We start from the raw sequence: 20,567 nt of genomic DNA on the forward strand, positions 1-20,567 counted from the left end.
TTTTAATTTTTTTTTTAAAAAACCCATCAGTATAGGGAAGAGAATCTTTGCGCCGCCACCGCACGGCAAGCGCGCGCGCCTGCCTTTCCACCTCGCTCGATCACTAGGGCGCGGGCATTTCTCCCGCTTAGCTTCGCTGCATATTCCGCTTTTGAAAAAAAAATAAAAATCCTCGGAGGAATATCCCGAGGCACGCAGTTTGGCAAAATGGAGGGCGCGATGGCCCTGTTGGAAAACTGGGGGGAGATGTGGGAACCAGCTGCGTTTGCAAAGTGGGGAGCGGAGCCGGAGCCGGACCCGCTTTCCCGGGGCATCCCGCCCATCCGGCTCTCCGTGTACGGGAAGGAGAAGCCTCGCCTGTGCCTCTCCTCCCCGCTCTTCCCCTGGAAACGCTAGAACTTCCCCGGCTGTTGTGCCCATTCTGCGCTGCTGGTGCTGCGACGGCGGGCGCTGCCGGGTCCCCGGTCCCCAATCCTGCGCAGGGAGGCGAGGCTGCCCGTCCGCCCCGCGGTGCCTGAGCACCACCCTGCCTAGAATGAATGGCTTTGCTTTCAGACTCGCTAATAGTGACTCAGTCCGTTTCCCCTTTTCTTTGCTCCTTTTGATCCTCTCCACTCTTTGACCTTCTTTTGGCTCCAGGGACAGTCGGCTCGGCCTCGGGGGTGGGGGGGTGCCTGGGGGGGGTGCGCTGGAAACAGTCCCCAGCTTATCTCCTTTCATCAAACCAGCCCCGGGCCCCCTGCAAACCGCGGGGCCAGTAATTGCTTTTTTCAGGCAGCCCAGTGCGGACTGGCGAGCAGCCAATCAGCGCCTTGTTTACACTGGGTGATGGACAGCGGGCTGGGGGACTGCCAACCAATCCGGGCGTCTCCTGGAAGTGGGGAAGGGCGGGTTGGAAGAAAGGAACGGGGCGGGGGAGGAGGAGGAGGAAGGGAATAAACGGAAGGCGGTGTGGTTAACCTCTCCGTCGCCGGTGTAAAACCGGAGGCTCGGTGTGGGGTGGGTGTTTTTGCACCATGCAGCTATTTTTTTTATTTAAAAAAATAGTTTTAATACTATATAGGAAGGAGCAGAGAAAATTATGCGGCCTATTTAAGAAGCAGAAGGGCAGGTAATCGAGGGAAGCATAGATGGTTGCAAAAGAACAATCTGCCAGCAGAATCGTGATTGCAGTTTGCTTGCTTGTTTGGGTTTTGTTTTTGTTTTTTACAATTTCAGCGAATGCGTCGGGAGCTTTGCTTTGAAGGTGGTTGAATGATGGGATTAATGGTGATGCGAAGTGTGCGGCGGGTGAAAGAGAGCGAGCCGGGCGGAGGGAAAAGGATGACTGTACAAATAAATAGATCTCGGTTTATGGTAACCCACCTGGGAGCTCGCATGTGCCTCGGCGTAGCGCGAAAGAAGAGGGGCTTCCTTTGCGTCTGGAGAAGCACGTGCTCACGAAGCAGTTGCGCCCCCCCTGCCCAGAATCCCCATGGGAACTCGTGTCCTTGAGCGCTTTAAAGACTCCTCACTCACCTCCCCCCCCCCCCAGCACGGAATATCATCCAGGGATGTTGAAATGCACGGGAGTGCTAGGGACCCCTACGGTCGTAAATCTCTCTCTTAAGTGTTTGGTTTGTAAAGGCATACCTTGCTCGAGAAAAAAGCTGCCGTGAGCCAGGCGCTCCCCCCCCCTCCCCAACGCACTGATCGGTGCAAAGGCGACCCCGTAGCGATGACTGGGCTCTGCCGCTGCAAGACACACACACACGCACTGGCCAGCCTTGCTAAAGCGAAAGAAACAACAACAAGGCAACCCCCCCTCTAGAAACCCCTCACCACCCAGCTGGCGTGCGTGTGTGGGCTGGAGCCGCTCTCTCTGGCAGGGCTCTTCCCCTCCCCATTCCGCAGCGCTTTCTTCCTTCCCCCTCCCTCCCCCGCGCTTGCTACGTATCCCCCCATTCAGCAAAGCGGAGGCTAAGCTGCGCGAGGGGAGCTGCGCAACTGGAGGGACTTGAATTAGGCGCCATTGGGTTGAGTAGTAACCCTGCTGCTCTCTGATTGGCAGCTCCCTGGCCCCGCGCCAGCCTATGGGGAAGCCTGTTTACGCAGGGAGAGTGGCACGAGCTTATTACCGTAGAGGGCCGGGCGTCCAATCAGCGAGCGTGCTCACCCTGAGTGAGTGGCACGAGCTTATTAGTATGCAGGGAGAGTTGCTTGCAGGACTGAGCTGCGAGGTTGGGGAAGCTGGAGCCCGCGACAGGGTCTTTTTTTCCTTTCTGCAAGGAGCAGCAGCCAGTGCATTTACAGTGCAACAGTCAGCACAGTGCAAATACCAGTAGGAATACAACAAAGTCCCAGTCACTGATTTAATTGTATTGCGTTCCCTGTGTGCAAAGGAACACCCCTCCCTCCAGTAAGTAATTGAAATTTATTTAGTATATATATATATTTTTGAAAAGTGCATTATTTGGTTTTTTATTAAAAATATATATTATTATTTTTTTATTATCGAGCATACCCTCACGGTGGTCAGGTCTGAATTAATTTATTTTTTACATTTTTTTTGCAAAATATTGCTAGCAGAAATTATTTTGAGCTTATTTTTTCATTTTAAAGGCAATTCAGACACCTGGTATTTGCTGTGTGTAACATTGGTATCAAACCTCTGACTAAATTGTATCAATTCCTTAACTAAATTGAATATAATTTAACGACATCCTTGGGGGAAGGAGATGCGTATTGTTTCTAACGAAAAGAAAGCCTGCGAAATACGTGCATGAAGGTTTATTTTATTTCTCAGTGGTTCAGCTGTGCCTTAGAAATGTTGTACCGAGCTCCGGGCAGTACTAACAAAACCCACGATTGTTCGCATATTTCTTACTGAAATTCTAGTTGTTGAATTGTGTGGGGGTGGGGGTGGTTTTTTTCTCCTCCTAACGTAGTCGTGAATGGGGGCTTTGCAAGACAAACAAACGCAGGCATTGTAGTATTTTTGGGGGGAGGGAGAAGGAATGCATGCAAATGTGTAGCCTCCCTTGTTTAAAAATTAAATCACAATAAAAATTAAATCACAATGCAGGCGAGAGTTAGGGTTTTCTGCTCGACGCTAAGTGCAGTCTGCGACCGAAAGTGTTTCATGCATATTCGGCTATTCCGAACTGCAAAAGGGAAAAAATTAAAATACTTGGAACAGATGCATTCTAATTTATTTATGCCTCTGTCTGTGTTTCTGCGCATGTATGTCGATTTTACGTAGGAAGTAAGGCTTTTAAGTTTTGCAGTGGCGAGGAAAATGCCGTCGTGGTGTTGTGAGGAAATGTTTCATTAAGATTGGAGGTAAAGGCCTTTCTTCGTTTGTTTTTGGTTCAGCTTAGAAGGTTGAACCAGGTTGCGTTTTTGCACGGGAGAGGCAATCGTCTTGCGAGGGAGCAGCTGGGAGAGGCGCTTTGTCTCTCGCTCTCCGATCTCTCCCCGCGTCCGCCCCTCTCTCGGTCCTTCCTTCTCGGATCCCTTTAGTGATAGCTTTATTTTTAAAGGGGGGGGCGGCTCTCGCCGGAAAGCTACATGCACAGCAATTTCAGTATGGAATCCTTTAAATCTCTCTCTCTAGATTCAAACACGCACACATGCGATTTGGCAAATAACAAGATTTGGAAAAATGTATAATATTGCATAAAATGCAGTGGGGAGGCGTCGGTGGAGGCACTTTTGGGGCCGATCTCTCCGATTTCTTCGCTGGCCGATGATGCCTAGCGGAAGCTTTCTAGGTTCCCGCACCGGAAGATCATTCTGCTCGCGGCCGCTCGAGAGGCCTCTTCGCTGGGCTATAGAAACAGCAAGCACCGCCGAGGCTGGTGGTCCTCTCCCTTCTCCCTGCCAGGCCCGAGATCGGTGCGCCGAAGCGTTTGAAAACTCGCCGGATTTCTCAGTCGTCCCCCCCCCCCACTAAACGCCTCGGAACCGTCCGAGAGGATAAAATATTTCTGCTGCGCGCAAAACCGCGGATACTCGGTAGATTTGACAACACAGTATAAAACTGGATTATTCCATTTCCCCCACCCCATTTCTTTCTCTGCCCCCATATATATATATTTATTTATCTGTATATATTTTTTGGGGGGGAGGGGGCGTAACTGACTGGAACCGAACCGTGCAAATTTGCAACATCCTTTTGTTCCCTTTGCAACGTCTGAATCCTCCGATTCATTCCGAACCTCCTCGCTCTCGCAAGCGTTTTGTTCTTCTAAAGAATCGCCTTAGTCGCTTTGGCTATGCGGAAAGCAAGCGCTCCGGATCGAAGCCTCCCGCGAGATCCTCTTATTTTTGTTTTGTTTAACGCGAATGGATCCTAAGGCCCTCCTTGTTCTGCAGATAAGCCCCCGTGGAAGAGGCCGCTGGGGGAAGCCCGGTTTCCTCCTTCCCCTTCGGCTCTCACTACGACCAGGATGGACACGATCTTGCAGCAAGCCCTCTCTGCGGTACGGCGTGGTGAGAAAGCCTTGCTGGAGCACTCAGACCGAAACTTTGCCTCGGCCTGCAATCGCGTTTTTCCAATCAGCTGCTTTATTTCAGTCTTGCACCTCAGATTTTCTTACTGTTTTCCTTCTCCTAGAGAGAAAAGGGGGCGGGAGGGAGAGAAGAGAGGAGAAATCCTACACAAGACGTTTCCATTCACGTTGATGTATCGAACCCCAAAGTTGCTGAAGCTGCTAATTTAGCTTTTGTCTTCCAGGCTTCAATTCTTCTCTCCCTCTCCCCCCACCCCCCATTTCCCCCCTTTCCTGACTCTTTGAAGTGGGTCCCTCATATATAATCCGCTGGTTTTTTACATTATTTTTGTTGATTGCTGAAAGGGAAAAACTGCTCCCCCCTCATTGTAGAAGACCGAAATCCTTTATAATTCCTTTTAATTGCAAAGCAGAAAAATCTTAGTTGAGGGCAGAGAGATGATCCATTCAGGGAAATAGAGAAAAACCCTGCCCTTTTGTATTTAGTAATTTCATTTATTTACAATGCAAAAGCTGCCCATATATTTATATTTTTAGCGTGTGTGTGTGTGTGTGTGTGTGTGTGATATATATAAAGCTTATCAGCTGTGCAAATATGTAGTCACTTAATACATTATGTTTTCAGTTGTAGATTAAATCAAACACCAAATAGTCCGGCACTGTTAAAGAGCTGCAAGCGTTGAATCCAGCAATTAAAAACTGTATTGAGTAAATGGGAAGCATCTCACAGTGCAATCCTCTGCCTATTTACTTAGAAGTACATCCTATTGTGTTCAATGGTGCTTACTGCCAGGTAAACGTGCACAGGACTGCAGCCTGTATGTGGCTTTGTTGTGATTGAGACGCAATACTGTGTGTGTGAATTCTAAGATTTACAATTATGTATTTTCAATACACTGTAGTCTTTACCTTTTTTCCACACACCCCACTCTTTCCTTTTGGGTTTGTAGGTGATATCAATCCTTCAGACATTATTGAGTCCCAGAAATATTAGATGTGTACAGTAGTCTTAATTGTCTGGACATGGGGGCAGAAGGGATCTAAATAATTTGGGTGTGTGTCTCCACCCCCCCATAGCAGATACAGTAGGATAGTCTCTCCCCCCCCCCCATTCATATATCACATTTTTACAGGGGAGTTGCAAATATTTGTAGTTAGAAATCAGCAAAAAATATTCCAATGCAACACAACCTTGCTTGGTACATCTGAAGGGGGGAGAGGGGGGGCGAGGAAGGTCTTTTATTCCCCCTTTTCCCTTCCTCTTGGCTTAATGTTACACATTGGTCGCAAGCCAAAAAAACCCCTTACGTGTAAATGGATTGAATGGATAGGAAGGACTTTACATAACTGTTTTGTCTAGGAATACAGTTGTAGGATTGAAACCTCTGTCCTTGGAGGAAGAATGCAAGGCTTTGCCACTAAGGTGTCTTGTGCAGTGAAATATTTGTTCCTGGGCTTGAGTCGTGGAAGGGCATCAAGCTCTTGTTCTCTGGGCTGATCTCCTTTTTCTCTAGTTTGCTGAAGGGGGGGTTTCTTTTTGGATATCATCAGGGCAACTCTCGCCCATGATCAAAGCCCGTGTACTGGGGAGGGGAGAAATTTCTTTTTCTCTTCAAAATACCCTCACCCCACCCAAAATAACTTGAAAGGCAATTGATCGAAGCTTAATAAATCAGGTTGGGAACCCCCCCCCCTTTTCCACTGTGATGAAAATAACGACGCATTCGTCTGGTTTGGTTTGCCCATGGAAGAGAGCAGGATAGAGGACCCAAATACTATTGACCAGCTCTGGAGAGAATCGCTTAGCAACTCAAAGGGGTGGGGGGTGGGAAAGGGTAATAATCCAGTGATTTAAACTCGACATACAACTACAGCAGGCAAATAAAAACTTAGCCATTCGGGGAAAAGATGCATAATTCCATCTTCGTTCCCAGCCCCCGCTCTCGGTTCCTGGGCGCCCTGGGGTTTTTTTTTGGGGGGGGGGTGTTATTTTCTCTTTTTTCAACACCTTCCCCTCCGTTTCTCTGCCGGGGGAGCCGCGCAACGCGCAAAGGGGCCGAGCTACAAGCGCCGAATCGACGGGGGTCTTACCTCTCCAAAATAAATTTTGCTGTTCTCTGCGATAAATCCGACGCTCGCTTCGGTAATCGATAAGGATGGCTTGCTTAATTGTGTTGGGAAGCCTCCTATTATTTCTTTTTAAAATAATAATACTAAAAATCACCAGTAGCCTTTTGCTGCTATGGCGGGGAAGCCTTGGGTTCCGTGCGCTCTCGGATCGTCCCCCTTCCCCGCTCACCTCCTCCAGTTCCCGGCTGCTTTCTCACGCTTTTCTCCGCTCTGTCCCTCCCTTTCTGTTTTCTGCAGAGAATGAGGCTGGATCCCCGGGGCCAAGAGAAGCGGAGGAGCCGCGGAGGGCTGCCGCCAGCCTCGTGGTGAGAGCGGGGAGCCCTCGGTCCCCGGCGCCTGGTGCGCTGCGCGCTGCCCGTTCCCCTCCGCGGAGGGGGATCCGCCTGCCCGCTTGGCCGCCTGTCGGTGCCGCTCGCTCGCTCGCTCTGCTGGCCTCCCTTCCCTGCTGGGGCTTCGGCGGCGGCGGCAGCAGCGCGGCCCCGGGATGGATGGCCGCGAGTTCGCGCCGCCGCCTCACCTCCTGGCCGAGAGGGGCCACCGCAACAGCTCCAGCCGCCTGGCTTCCTCCGGGCACAACTCGGTGCAGCACGCGGGGCACTTCCAGCCCGGGAAATACTTCCCCTCGCCCATCTCCATGGCTACGCACACAGGTCAGTGGGGGGCACCGGGGTGAGGAGAGGGGAGCAGAGGAGGATCGGGCCTGGGAAGGAGGGAGGGAGGGAGGGAGAGGGGGAAGGGCCCGGTCACTTTTCTTCCTGGCTGCAAAAGGGTCGCGATCGCCAAAGGATGGGCGCGCAATTGTGCAAAGATTGTATATTTACTGTTAAAAAAAATATTGCGTCTTGATCTTGAGGCTGATCGATCCTTGCTCCGATTGCATCCGTGCAGAAAGATCTCTACAGCTTACTTAAGAGGAGCTTTCCCTCTCTCCCCCCCCCCAAAAAAAAATAGAGTTGAGGGGAGAGATATGTTGCAATTAATAGATTCACCACTGTAGACCGGCTGCTCTTTGCAAATGCCCTTTCCGCTAACGTATTTTGTTTCTTGTTTTGGTTTTATTAAGCATTAATACTTTCTAAATTTTTAATTAAAAAAAAAACAACTCTTGGAAAGAGGGGGCGCGGGGACCAACAAAAGCCCTCAGCTGGCCTTTGATTGCATGGAGGGCCGGGGCAGAGATTCCATCGCATGCAGAAGCCGAGGCGGGCATGTTAGAAAGGGGAAATCATCATAATTCAAGAGGATTCGGAGGGTGGGAGGAGGGGAAGAAAGGAGGTTTTCCTTTCCTTTTTTTTTTTTTTTTGCAACATCTTTTATATGGTAGAAAGGGGGTTCTCAAAAGTGAGGGGGAGACGGCCCTTTTGCCCTTGGCTAATAATTCATAATGATGGGGGCGCACGTGCAGCTCGGTTTAGTGGATGTGGAAGAGGAGGAAGCTGTATATTTTCTCTCAAATCTGGATGTACCAGGCTGATAACAAGCGAAATGTGTCCAGTCCTTGCGCTCTCTCTCCCCCGCCCCACAACCCACATATTCCTTACCGTGGAGTCTTCCTTTTTTTAAAAAAAAAATAAAAATTAGTCATGGGGGAGAAGTGGTTAAAATAAGGGCCTTTCCACCCCCTACCCCACCCCCTTAGTAGCTGGAACTGAAGGGAAATAAATCCCACAGAAGAGAAGAGGGGGGGTGTATGGGGGGGGAGAGAAACCCTTTTTCTGCATTAACATCCTTAAGAAATTCTATTGCCTGAACAAAAAGGCTGTTATTTGCCAGGGAAGGGTGAGCACCCAGGAGCGGGCTATGCTCTTTCAGATTAGGGGTAGCTGTATGTGCAGGGTTAGCATTAATAGAGCGGGTGGTGTAAGACTAGAAAATCCTGTTTCTATATAAAGCCCTGAAGTGTCAGGGTGAGAATGGGTTTGCAGTGCATGTGTTAGCTTTAACAAGTGCTTGTGGTATCCTGCTAAAGACACAAAGTTTGGCAAGAAAAATCAGAAGTGGGGGGGTTGTATGTGGCAGGAGATGGTCTGTGGCATCAATTAGTTGCTTGGGAGAAGGGAATGTACCAAATAGAATCTATCGGGGCTGGCTAGCTAGTTTGCCGGATGTCAGGACACACAAAATTTAAACATCCACTGTATGCTAAACGACCCAACTCCCAAAATTCAGAATCTCCTTGGAGGTAAGAACTATACCGTCTTGGTAGTCTTCATTAACATCCTTGTATATGATGAGGAGAAGGGATTTAAACTCACGAGGCTCGAATGCAAAAATTCCCAGGATTGGAATTTTTCCCGAGGAAGGAATAAGAAAATGCTGAGTAAGGGAATATGACTCTGTATTTTTGCCTTTTGTTTCTGGGTATTTGTAGTCTTTTTGTTTGCGAAGGGTTTGATTTAGCTGCACTGGATTTATTTTTGGAAATGACATTGCTCTTATCAGGGATAGATGGTTTGGAGTTAAAAACATTTCGTTTTCACTGTGAATGTTTAAATTTGTTTTCAGTGTAACCTAACCAGACTCTATATTTAACCCAAAGTCGATAAATGTATTTCTGTCCTCAAAGTTTTTGTCATATGGCTGATTTTCAAATGCTGTGGCAGCCTCTGAATATGTAGTCAGCACCTTCATTTTGTGTATGTTGCATATTGGCTATATATTTATGGTAGTGGGGATTTAATCTTAGATTTACAAAACCACACACAGCCAATTAAGTTTTGTTTACAAGTTACTTTAAACATCAGAGCAGAAAAGAAAAAAGATGTTGCAGTTTTTATTTTTCTCTAAACTCAGCAGTCACAGCCATTGTTGTTAGCTTGATGAACTGTGAATGCTAATAAAATTATATCTGCTTTAATGGGATTACAATTAGTACATGGATTAAAAAAGATGGCATGAGGTAAAATTATCTACTGGGAGTGCAACCCAACGTTTATTTATTTATTTGTTTAAAAATACATACCCAAATTCAGAGTTCTTAATGGACTTTTAGCACGATCAGATTTAAAAAGTGCTAACAAATGTTATGTGCAACACAAGTTACTTGTGCTTTACTTGAAATAATTGAATCGTAGATTTGCAGGGTTTTCTCTAGGCTTTAGATTTTATCCCTTTTCTTTAAATAAAATAGAAGATGCTCATTGGAGTGAAGTCGTCTTCTTTTTTTAACCTGTTAGGTTCAAACAACACCAGGAAAGAATTTTAAAATGCAAACCCAGGCAAATTGGATGAGGAGTATGATTGGTGTCAATCATTGTGCTTTTCTTCCATAGTCTGGATTCAATACCCCTTGTCCTGCTTCCAAGCCATATGAAACCCTTCTGTTGATCTCTTTTATTTTTCTATTCTATTGTGGGGGTTTTTCTTCGAAAAAATGAGAATTTTGATTAAGCTCATAATTAGAAATATGGGGAAGGGATTCTGTTCCTACAGCCTCTTCTCCTTTTGAATGTGTGCTTTTAATGTTTTTTGTTAGGTGGATTTTTTCCTTTTCCTTTTCTTTTTTTACGTTCAAGAAGCAAACTGTCAATTCCCATAGAATAAATTATTGATGGAATCTTGACACTGATGCACAATTATAATACAGGGAAAGGCCTCTCCAAAACCAGAGGTCACAATATGTGAATATACAGGCTCGGCTGTGCTGAATCTTTGCCAGGTGCTTTTCATTATTATTGTTGTTGTTGCTGTTGTTGTTTGTTGTTGCTGTTATTAAGTCTATATAGGACAGTAAAGTCTGCCTAAGGTTTCTTTTTCCTTTTACACTTGGAACAAGCAACACACTTATCTCCTTGTATCATTTAATAGAGGTAGGCAAGAGACCTTCCCGCTTATATATAATATAGTTTGTTTAATACTTAGGGCTTTAGTCGCTCAAAAGAAATAGGTTGGGAGGGGCCGGTTCCGTTCGTAAGCTGCGTTTCGGGCACCCACAACTCTTTGGGCAACTAAAGCAGAAACCAAAACCGAGCACAGAATTCCAAAAGGCCGGATGCAAAGCAAATCCACTGGGAAAAGACTGGAATGCAAAGTGCTCTTGCAAGAGTGCGCTTAATTTTTATGTCCACTCGGACGAAATTCCACAAGGCATGCATTCACCGTTCAAGCATATATTCCAACACTCCCTTCTCTCTGGAATTCTTTCCCCATGGAGATCTGGTGTACCCTCCCTATTCCTTTCCTCAAACAGTTTCTCTTTCTCTCTCTCTCTCTCTCTCTCTCTCTCTCTCTCTCTCTCTCTTTGAAACAACAACAACAACCTGGCCAACAAGACCTTGGATTTTTTTTTTTGAAGCTAGCTTTTAGCGTTTAGCAAATTGTTTTTCTTAAAGCAGAGTGCTGATAGTTTTATAATCCTGCTGTAGAAATTTTATGGTAAAGCGCTGTTATAGTAACCTTGTCACAAAAGGTGCAATTAAAATGTTTTGTCTCATTATTTTTCGCACAGCATTAGATTTGTGTGTTTGCGCGCGTGTCTCTAATGCAGATGGTCCAAAGTCAAAGCTGTGAAAAAAAAAATTTTTTATTTTTTTTTTTAAAAAAAAGGAAGGAAGGAAAGAAAAGGATATTAGCAGCATTATTCATCATTACTCCTGCCTGGAGCTGTTTGGATTTTCACATTGCAGTTGACTCTTATTTGGTATGCAAACGAGAGTCCTACCAAAAGGGCTGGTGGAAGGAAGGGAGACCCAAATGCTATCCATAACCCCCATATCTGAGGAAGGTAGCTGCATGCCATTCAATGCCCCCTCAAAGGTTGGCTGGAAATACTTGCCTGAAATAGCTTGCGCAGGTACATGAGATTAAAAAGAACCAATTGTAAGTAATTGACAGGAAAAAGAAAGCACGATAGCTGCCAGGAATGGGCTTATGCTTCCAACGAGCATAGCAAAGGATCTCAAAACAGACATTTCTTATGAATGAAAACTGCAGCAGTCCTAGGCTGGAAATTTTCTTGGGAGTAATAGGGTTGGGGTTTTGGTTTTTTTTGTAGATGTAGGTACCGTTAAATCCAGTGATAGGAAGAAAGACAATAAATTCCTGGGGAGGGAGACTTCGTTGCAGGATTCACCCCACCCTACAGTTTCCTCATCTGGCACGCTTCCCCTACCTACCCCTCTCTTAAAGAAAATACATTTTAGTAAATACCTCGTTAACTATCTAACACCAGTGGGTGTTTCTGCAACACAGTTCCTAGCATTATATAGGTGCTAAAGGAGTTACTGTTCAAAGGCATGTTCTAAAGACTCTAACCATCTTTACTTATAAATGACAAGTAGCAAGAGACATCAAAGGCAAGGCAGAGATAACAGCAAGGAACTGCCAGCGCTGATCTTTTGCACGGGAACTGCAAGGCGCACATGGTTACACAAGGTGGTTACGGTTGTACACGAGAGAGGGAGAGAGCGCACAAAAATTAAAGTTCAAATTTGAAATGTACATTATCCCACTGGGAATTGCTTTCCCATCATGTCTAATTATTCATATAAGAGGTAGATTCCCCCCCCCCTACAGGAGCAACTAGGCGCGCTGTGTGTGTGTGTGTGTGACTATGATGCTAATTTAGAGGCAAGGCAATATTTCCACGTGCAGAACAAGTTTCCCAGTACAAAATTTACACCGCTGCTTCGAAATGGGCCTTAGCCTCGGAGCAGAAGAGGCTGTTCAGCATATGGGAGTCCAAATGCAAAGAAGGTTGTTTTAAATAACAGGCAGAAGCCTAAAAATATCCCTTCAGAAATATATATATATATATATGAGAAAGAAAAATGCCATACCCTAGAACAGAAAGATCTAAAAATATTCAGGGCTTTGGCAAGGCTCATGAAGTTAAATAAATTATACAAGAGCCATTCATGGGAGAGACTACTTTCTCTTACAGGAACATTGTTCAAGCTAATAAAAATTATAATTTACTAGCCACCAAGCTTTTCATGAGTCTAAATTTAATTGGTCAGGCTTCTGGAGTCCATCATTTCCTGCTGGATTAGTAGATTTGTATTGGAGTTTTTGACATAGCAGAGAACGAAAAAAGACAGAATCATGAAATGGCATATTTCTGGGCGAGCGCACAAAGCGGGTGGAGTGGGGGGGTGGTGCTGCGTTGCTTCCTCCTCCCTCCATCCTCCCCCCACCCCGCCCTGCACCCGGCAAACTCCCTCTTTTATTCCTCCCTACCCCATTGCATCTTGAGTAGCTTGGAAAGGTGGGAGGAGACTTCAGGTTTTTTTTGGGTGGGGGGGTTGTGCATAGATGCAGGGGGTATTAGGGACGCGAGAACGCAATTTAGATCTTCAGAGCCCTTTGAAACACAGCACAGTTATTTTAATTTGATAAATGATCGGGCACCTTTAAGAGTGTGTTTGAACAATCAAGATACACTTCAGCAAGTTGATAGGATGTATGCTGTCAACTTGCATATGCCATTAGCGTAGACTGCACGCATAAATAATGTGAGAGCACAGCTCCTCTCCCTACCCTTCAATTCTCCATGCGCTACCCACTTACAAAAGAGCCCTTTACCCATTAAACCAGGGGTCTTCAGAGCCACAAAACCCCAATATTTCTGGCTCCCCTCTCTTCCTCCTCCTTAAGGACAGACTGTTCTAGCTGAGTGCCTTTAAAACGGGAACATATTAAGAATAATGAATGTACCAATCCACTTCAACCAGGGTGTGTGTGTGTAGAGGAGACAGACAGACAGAGAGACCCTGTTAGCTATGAAAACTGCTTTCTTATCATCTCAGTTATTTTTACCTTGTAGCACAATTCTCGTCCTTTTCACTGTTTTGCCTGTGGTATGTAAAACTGCGGGGTTGGGGGGGGTGTGGAGTGTGGTATATGTGTAAATGCGTAGGGGGAGCTGGCATTTAAAATATGGCATGTAATAATTAATTAGACCCAACTAATTAACACCAATCATTCCCAATAAATAATAAAATAAAACCATCAGTTAGCTTTGACTTATGGGCGAACATCAGAAAAGGCTTTTGTGATAATTCATAGGCTGCTTGGGGTGTGTGTGTGTGGATCAGTGAAACTAACATGAGAGGGTGCAGAAATCCACCTGCCTTCTTCGGTCAGTTCCTTCTGCAGTTGTAAGCTGTATTTCAACTTCAGGGTTTAATGCACTGGCCTGCCTATCTATCTATGTTTGTAGGTTAGGATTGTGCAAACTTGAGTCTTGCAGACCAAAGCGAAAAACTTGTAAGGCTCTTCTTGTCGGTCTGTTTTGGAGTGCCATCTTCCTCGCTGTATCTCTCTCTCCTGCAAGCCAAACTTAGAACGATTCTTACTTTGAACAGAAAGCTCCAAACCACATGGAGAAAATCCATTTTGGCCTTGTTCACTGCTTCGTAGGCTCAGTGACAATCTAAAAATCTATGGGATGGGGTGGCCACACAAATACATGAAGCATCATCGGTATTAGAAGTACAGCATGTAGACTCCTGAAATGTAATTCTTAATTTTCCTTTCTGTGTGCTTATGTGTGTCCTTTCTGTTCCTCTATTTGTATATCATTGAAATATGAATGCAAGTACTTAACCCATTTCTCACCAGTGATTGAATCTCTATAATCAAAAAGGAGAGGTGACGCTAACCAGAGATTCACAAAACACAGTTGTGTTCTTTTAGAGTGGCTATTGTTCTAAATATCTTGAAAACATAACATAACTGAAGAAGTAAGTAGGCAACTCTAAATGGTTCAGAGGATTCTTATTTCCCTAATTTACCAAAAAAAGTGGGGAGGGAAATCTTGTAAAGTGTAGCCGTAATAATTTGTGGTTTATTGATCTGTGTAATTTCTAAGAAAATATCCATTAATGTTGGTGTGCTCTGACCACTTTGCCGCAGAACACATTCAGGGGATTCAAAATATATATACACTTGAATGTTGAGACTCTGGGCTGAATATCTGAGAATCTACTCAGAAAAATAGTGGAGATATAGTGGATAAGATATAGATAAATATCAAAATCCCACAAAACCTTTCTTTTGCATGCTGTAGTTTGCAGAGTTTTCAGGCTATATCTGAAACTGAAGGCTTGTTCCACATGTATGTGCTATAACCTTAAACAGGCTCCGAATATTACGCTTCCTGCATATAGTACTCCTGAGAACTTTATTACGAATAGATCATGTTTCCTGGTGTGTGTGTTTTTTTAACATCCGAAATCTGCAAAAATAGCAAACAAGGTACTTTTATACTTCCAAACCTACAGGGCCAAGTCTTGATCATTCTCCTAAAACTGTTGAAATAGCTGAAAAGTCTAATTAGAGTGTTGTAATTAATAACATATAATGGTAGTAAAGCCTTTGAGCAATTAAAATTCTCTCAAGTGACCAGAAGGGCTATTACGGCAGGCCCACAATCGCCTTGTAGCTATAAGGATATCATAAAGGGAAAATCCTTGAGGGTGGTGAATTTTAGACAGGGGCAAATTAATAAAATTTCCTCTGGGTTCCCCTGGTACCCTTACCAGTGGTGCCTGCCCCTTTAGGTTTACGCTAGAATGTCATTTCAGTGCTCTGGATGAATACATAAAATAAGAGATGCCACGATAGGGACTGATGTGTCCTGCAAACTTATTATTTTACAAGGGGCGTGAATTGGTTTTCTCCCCCTTGGATATCTTAATAGCGCAATACAGTAGAAATTTCCATTTTCTAAAACCTTGGTTAGCTGAAGCTCGCGACTACCAAAACTCACTGTGGGTCTTCCATGTTAACACAACCCCCACATGTAAATGGCACACCCATTTATTCGTACAATTTGGATGTCCTTCAGACCATGCAGCTGAATGAGAAGCTACTGTATAGAATACAGCGTGTGCCTGTTCCGTATATATGCAGCAGCGTTGTTTTTCCCCCTGTTCAGCATTATGCGCTAAATAATACTTTTGGACGGTGCAGCAAATTGCTTTGCTGGGAAGGGGGTTTGCATAAGGAACAGTGGGAGTTCTGTGCAGGCAATCTCTTGAGTGTAAGCAAATGGCTGGATGAGAAGGAGATAGTGTCAGCTCTCTTTGGGCTAAGTCTTCCTGGCAAATTGTTTATTTCTTTTGCCTATCAGATGGTTGCATTCAGTGCCAAAGTTGCAATTGTCTCTCCTTCCTTCCCTACAGCTGTCTCAATGGATTAAATTCCAAACTGGGATCAGAAGCTGTTTTAAAAGGGAGGGGGAGGCATTACTGGGAAATTGATGGGGCCTAAACAGGTGGGGTTGTGTACTATTTAAGAGAGAGAGAGAAAGAGTTGTTGCTTTTGATTTTCTAAGACCTTGAAAAGCAGCGGAGAGAGTCCAAGTCACCCAAGGCTGGTGGTAGGATCCCTTGATCTCTCTCTCTCTCTCACACACACACTAATATGTAGCTGTGTCTCCAACGCAGATCCATTGAGCACGGCAAATAAATAAAAGCAGCTCTGGGTGGGAGTGAATGGATCAAGCGGCAAGCTATCTTGAAACCTTCTATAAAATACTTTTTAAAGATTTCATCTTGGTGATTAGCGAAGCATGGGTCGAGAACACGCACGTACCCCCCCCCCACCTTCATCCAGCCAGTTGCAGCGTGAGATGATAACCCATCATCTTTTATGGAGCAAGCTGGAAGATTTCCCCAAGTTTCATTTAGCTATTTATCATCCTGGCAGGCGCTCTCCCCCTCCACCCCATGCACATACTAGTCCTTCTCTTGCTCCTATCTCTCTGCAACAACTCCCCCCCCCCAAACACACAAAAATATGCCTCTGCAGACTCACTAGAAAATGAATTGTGTATTCTTTTTTTCCCGGAGAAGGAAAAATAAAAAGTGTATGTCAAAGTTAAAACAGATTTTGAGATTAACTTGTCTACTCCTTATTAGTGGCACTCCTTCTGAAGCTTACAGAGGATGCAGATAGAGACACATGTGTCAGGCAGAAAGAAAGCAGAATCCTGAGAAACCAAAAATCTTAGAGAATTACGGTTTGAGTAGTTTCATCTGTTTGTTAGCGTTTGTTTTCTGGATCTTCCCAGAGATGCTATTTTGCCTGCTTGCATCTGTGAGAGATTGGATGGGTTACGGGGCCCGGAATAACCATGGGACATGTTTTTCACTTGTGGGTACGAAAGGGTTTTTGGATATACTGTACTATCATTCATCCCAAAATTTTGTAGCCCGGGATGTTCTTCTTGGGGCTGCAAAGCGGGCCTTTGGTTTAGCAGTGGCGGCTCTCTCTTTGATGTATTGAAGCCTCCTTGTAAAATTGTGAGTCATCATGGTGAAAATCAGAGGTGTAAATTCAAGCAGTTGCTTGTGATCTAAGCTGTATGTTTGTGTCTGTGGGTGAGAGAGAGAGAGAGAGAGAGAGAGAGAGAGAAGCAGAGCACACAACACATGATTAGGACAGGGTTTTTATGGAAAGCAATTGTTAATAATAAAACATTTGCATAGCCTGTTTTATCCTCCCAACTTTCAGAAGTCAGCTTAGTAGCACAGGTGGGATTCACTGAAATCTTTGTGAGGTTGGCTGAGGGTGGGGCATCCATTCAGTTTCCTCCAGGGTCCAATCCATCAGTCACTGCAGCTGTGCACACTCCCGTCATACAGGGAGGGGGCAGGTGTGGGGGTTTTTGCGCTGGGGAGGAGGAAATGAACAGAGGTCCTGCCATGAGACTGGAAAAGTTTGTGACTTAATGGCTCGGTCCTGAGTTCTGCGCATAGGGCAGGATGTAACAAATGGCCGTGTGTTAGCGCTGCAGTGGCGAAGGAGATAAAATCTTAAGTATTTGTGGCCGTTGCCCACAAGAGCTAAACCGAACTGCCTCGTTTAGGGGCAGTCTGGCAACAGATGCTGAGGGAAAATGAGAGAGCAGGTTTTGTCCCATGTTGGATGCGGGGCTAAGTAGACCCTTATCCCCAAACCAGCAGGGCAGTTCTTATGATCCAGGCTTGCCCAGCTGTAGTTACTAAGTCTCTCACACCACAGCGGGCCCAGAGTCCACTGGGATGGCTTGTAGTTTTTTCTTTTTTAAGCAGATGTCAAGTAACATTAAAAGGAAAAACCAGAGAGAGAGATGATGAATATTAAGCAAATCTTGCAATTTGGAGGCTGGGGTCTCCCCTCCCCCCCCATGGTGTTCAGGCACAGAGAAGTTGCAGACTGTTGCCATGCAAATGGCGTTTAAGACTAGGGAGCGGAGGAATATTTCTCAGAAGTCGTTTATCATGGGGGGCTGCAGTGTAACAAAAGCTTTCTTCGAAAATGATCCCTTCATCCTGACAAACCACATCCCCAAGGGTGTGCTTGGACGCAGAGAGAAGGGGGTAGGGGCTTTGCTCCTCCTCCTGGGCTACTCTGGGACTCCCCCAATTCAGAAGGGCGTGGGACAGACAGTGACACTGGCCGGGAAACATCTGTTCTGCAAAATTGCTGGGAATGCCAACCGAGCTCCAAGGACTTGGAGAGAGGGCTGTGCTAGCGTTTGGTCTGCTGCTGTGTGTTTTGGTCTGTGTGTTGAGGGTGGGGGGGAGGGCGAGCGAGCCATGTGCCGTGTGGCGATAGCCTAATTAAATATTAAAACACCCTGGTATTACAGCATCTTTAAAATGTACTTTTCAGAAAGATATTTATGACAGCTCATCTCTGCGAGGAGGGCTGACTCAGCTGTCTCCCAGAAAAGGGGTGAATTCATCCTTGGCATTCAATCCCTTCCTCTGTGCAGAGTTGGGGGGAAAGGCTGCTTCCAAGACATGGCCCAGGGCTTGTGCTGGGTGGATGTCTGAAGGGGTCAGCTGCCTGCTTTCCGCCCTAAGGAGGCGAACAAGAGATTCACTGCTGTTTAGGAGTGGTCTTCGTAGCAACGCAATAGGGGTTTACAGATCAGGTTGAAGACTGATAATACAGTGGTACCTTGGGTTACATACACTTCATGTTACATACACTTCAGGTTACAGTCTCCGCTAACCCATAAATATTACCTCAGGTTAAGAACTTTGCTTCAGGATGAGAACAGAAATCGTGCTCCTGCGGCGTGGCGGCAACGGGAGGCCCCATTAGCTAAAGTGGTGCTTCAGGTTAAGAACAGTTTTAGGTTAAGAACAGACCTTCGGAACAAATTAAGTACTTAACCTGAGGTACCACTGTAATAATAATAATAATTTAATAATTTATTATTTATACCCCGCCCATCTGGCTGAGTTTCCCCAGCCACTCTGGGCGGCTTCCAGACGAGTGTTAAAAACAATACAGCATCAGATATTAAAAACTTCCATAAACAGGGCTCAAGACCGCCCTCCCAAACATGGGATTTACTCTGAAACCTGGGATTTACTCTGAAACGGCCTAATGAAATATTTTTCTGTGCATCTGGAACCTTCCTGTTTTTTCCTACCAGCAAATGATGCCTTCTTGGGTGTTGGCTTCACACTAGTTTGTGACTCTCTGGGATGCTGGGAGTCGATGCAAAGGGCGCTCCAAGAATTTGGGCAGAAAAGAGAAACATGCAAGCCTTGTCTTAATCTGCTCCGTAATAATTTAGGAAGGACCTGAATGAAATCAGGTACAGCACCTGAAATGTCCCCAAACTAAATATGGAGTGTTGGGGTCCTTGTCAGCACAGTGCTTTGATACCTGTGATGGAGCCTGTGTTTCGATATACAGTGCTTGAAACTGTATCCTTTAAGCTGCTTCAATATAGAAAAGCCAGGTACAATATATCAAAAAAGAGGTTTGAATGCAAATTCAGGGATGCTTCCTTCCTTCAAAGTAAACCTGCATAGGATCAGGCCAGTAAGAGTGCCTTCTATATGGAAATTCCTCTTTTAAAGGGGTCAGAAGCACTTTTAATGCACACCTGTAAATAGCTGGTGCCTCGCAAGACGAAATTAATTCGTTCCGCAAGTCTTTTCGTCTTGCGAGTTTTTCGTCTTGCGAAGCACGGTTTCCCATAGGAATGCATTAAAAATCAATTAATGCGTTCCTATGGAAACCGAACCGCCTTCAGACCAGGTCTGGGGACAGTCTGTCCCCCGACCTCTTCTGAAGGCTGGCGGGGGCGAAAATCTTTGCTTCCCCCCCGCCTGCCTTCCCGGGACAGCGGAGACTTTTCCGCTGTCCCGGGGCGATCTTAAAATGCTGGCGGGCGGCAGCGAAGGTTTCGCTGCCGCCCGCCACCATTTTAAGATCGCCCAGGGACAGCGGAGGACTTTTTTGCCCCCCGCCCGCCTTCGGAAGAGGTCCTGGACCTCTTCCGAAGGCGGGCGGGGGACAAAAGTCTTTGCTCCCCCCTGCCTGCCTTTCCGGGAGAGTGGGAAGGCAGCACTGCCTTTTCCGCTCTCCCGGAAAGGCAGGCAGGGGGGAGCAAAGACTTTTGCCCCCCGCCAGCCTTCAGAAGAGGTCCAGGACCTCTTCTGAAGGCTGGTGGGGGGCAAAAGTCTTTGCTCCCCCCCGCCTGCCTTCAAAAGCCGTCCGGGATAGCGGGAAGCGCTTCCCTGCTATCTCGGACCGCTTTTAAAATGCTGGCGGTGGGGAGCAAAGCCTTTCGCCCCCGCCGGCCTTCCTGGACCTCTTCTGAAGTCCGGAGGGGGGGAAAAGGCTTTGCTCCCCACCGCCAGCATTTAAAAGAGGTCCCCGAGATTTCCCTATGGGCTTTCGTCTTGCGATGCAAGCCCATAGGGAAAATCGTCTAGCGAAGCGTCGCAAAAACCGAAAAACCCTTTCGTCTTGCGGGTTTTTCGTCTTGCGAGGCATTCGTCTTGCGGGGCACCACTGTAAATAGCTGGTGGAGACTTCCATCCACGATGTTTTCCTAGGGGACAAAAAGGAAGAGTTTGGGTTTTGTTTGGTTTTTTGTAAATCAGGTGAGATGCTCAACTTCAGCATATCAGTGTGCCAAAAATGACTTACATTGGCATGCATTTTTAAATGGCTAGGAACTATTGTAAGGCTTCTCTAATGGATTAA

General features: G+C 45.9%; 1 protein-coding gene across 8 annotated transcripts in view; it reads left to right on the top strand.

The window, feature by feature from the left end:
- Positions 1-20,567, top strand: part of BAHCC1 (BAH domain and coiled-coil containing 1) — a 116,979-nt gene that overhangs the window by 15,556 nt on the left and 80,856 nt on the right. For 4 of the 8 annotated variants that reach the window (XM_081899479.1, XM_081899481.1, XM_081899484.1 and 1 more), the window contains exons 1-2: positions 2,183-2,398; positions 6,861-7,273. In XM_081899479.1, the coding sequence (XP_081755605.1) occupies positions 7,108-7,273 (166 nt within the window). In that variant the 5' untranslated portion in view covers positions 2,183-2,398; positions 6,861-7,107. Of the gene's footprint in view, positions 1-2,181; positions 2,399-6,860; positions 7,274-8,450; positions 8,806-20,567 lie in introns of those variants that run through there. The other 4 variants (XM_081899483.1, XM_081899482.1, XM_081899480.1 and 1 more) reach the window with 3 other exon arrangements.

This window comes from Podarcis melisellensis (genome assembly GCF_964234715.1).
Source record: "Podarcis melisellensis genome assembly, chromosome: 2".
NCBI classification, from domain to species: Eukaryota; Metazoa; Chordata; class Lepidosauria; order Squamata; family Lacertidae; genus Podarcis; species Podarcis melisellensis.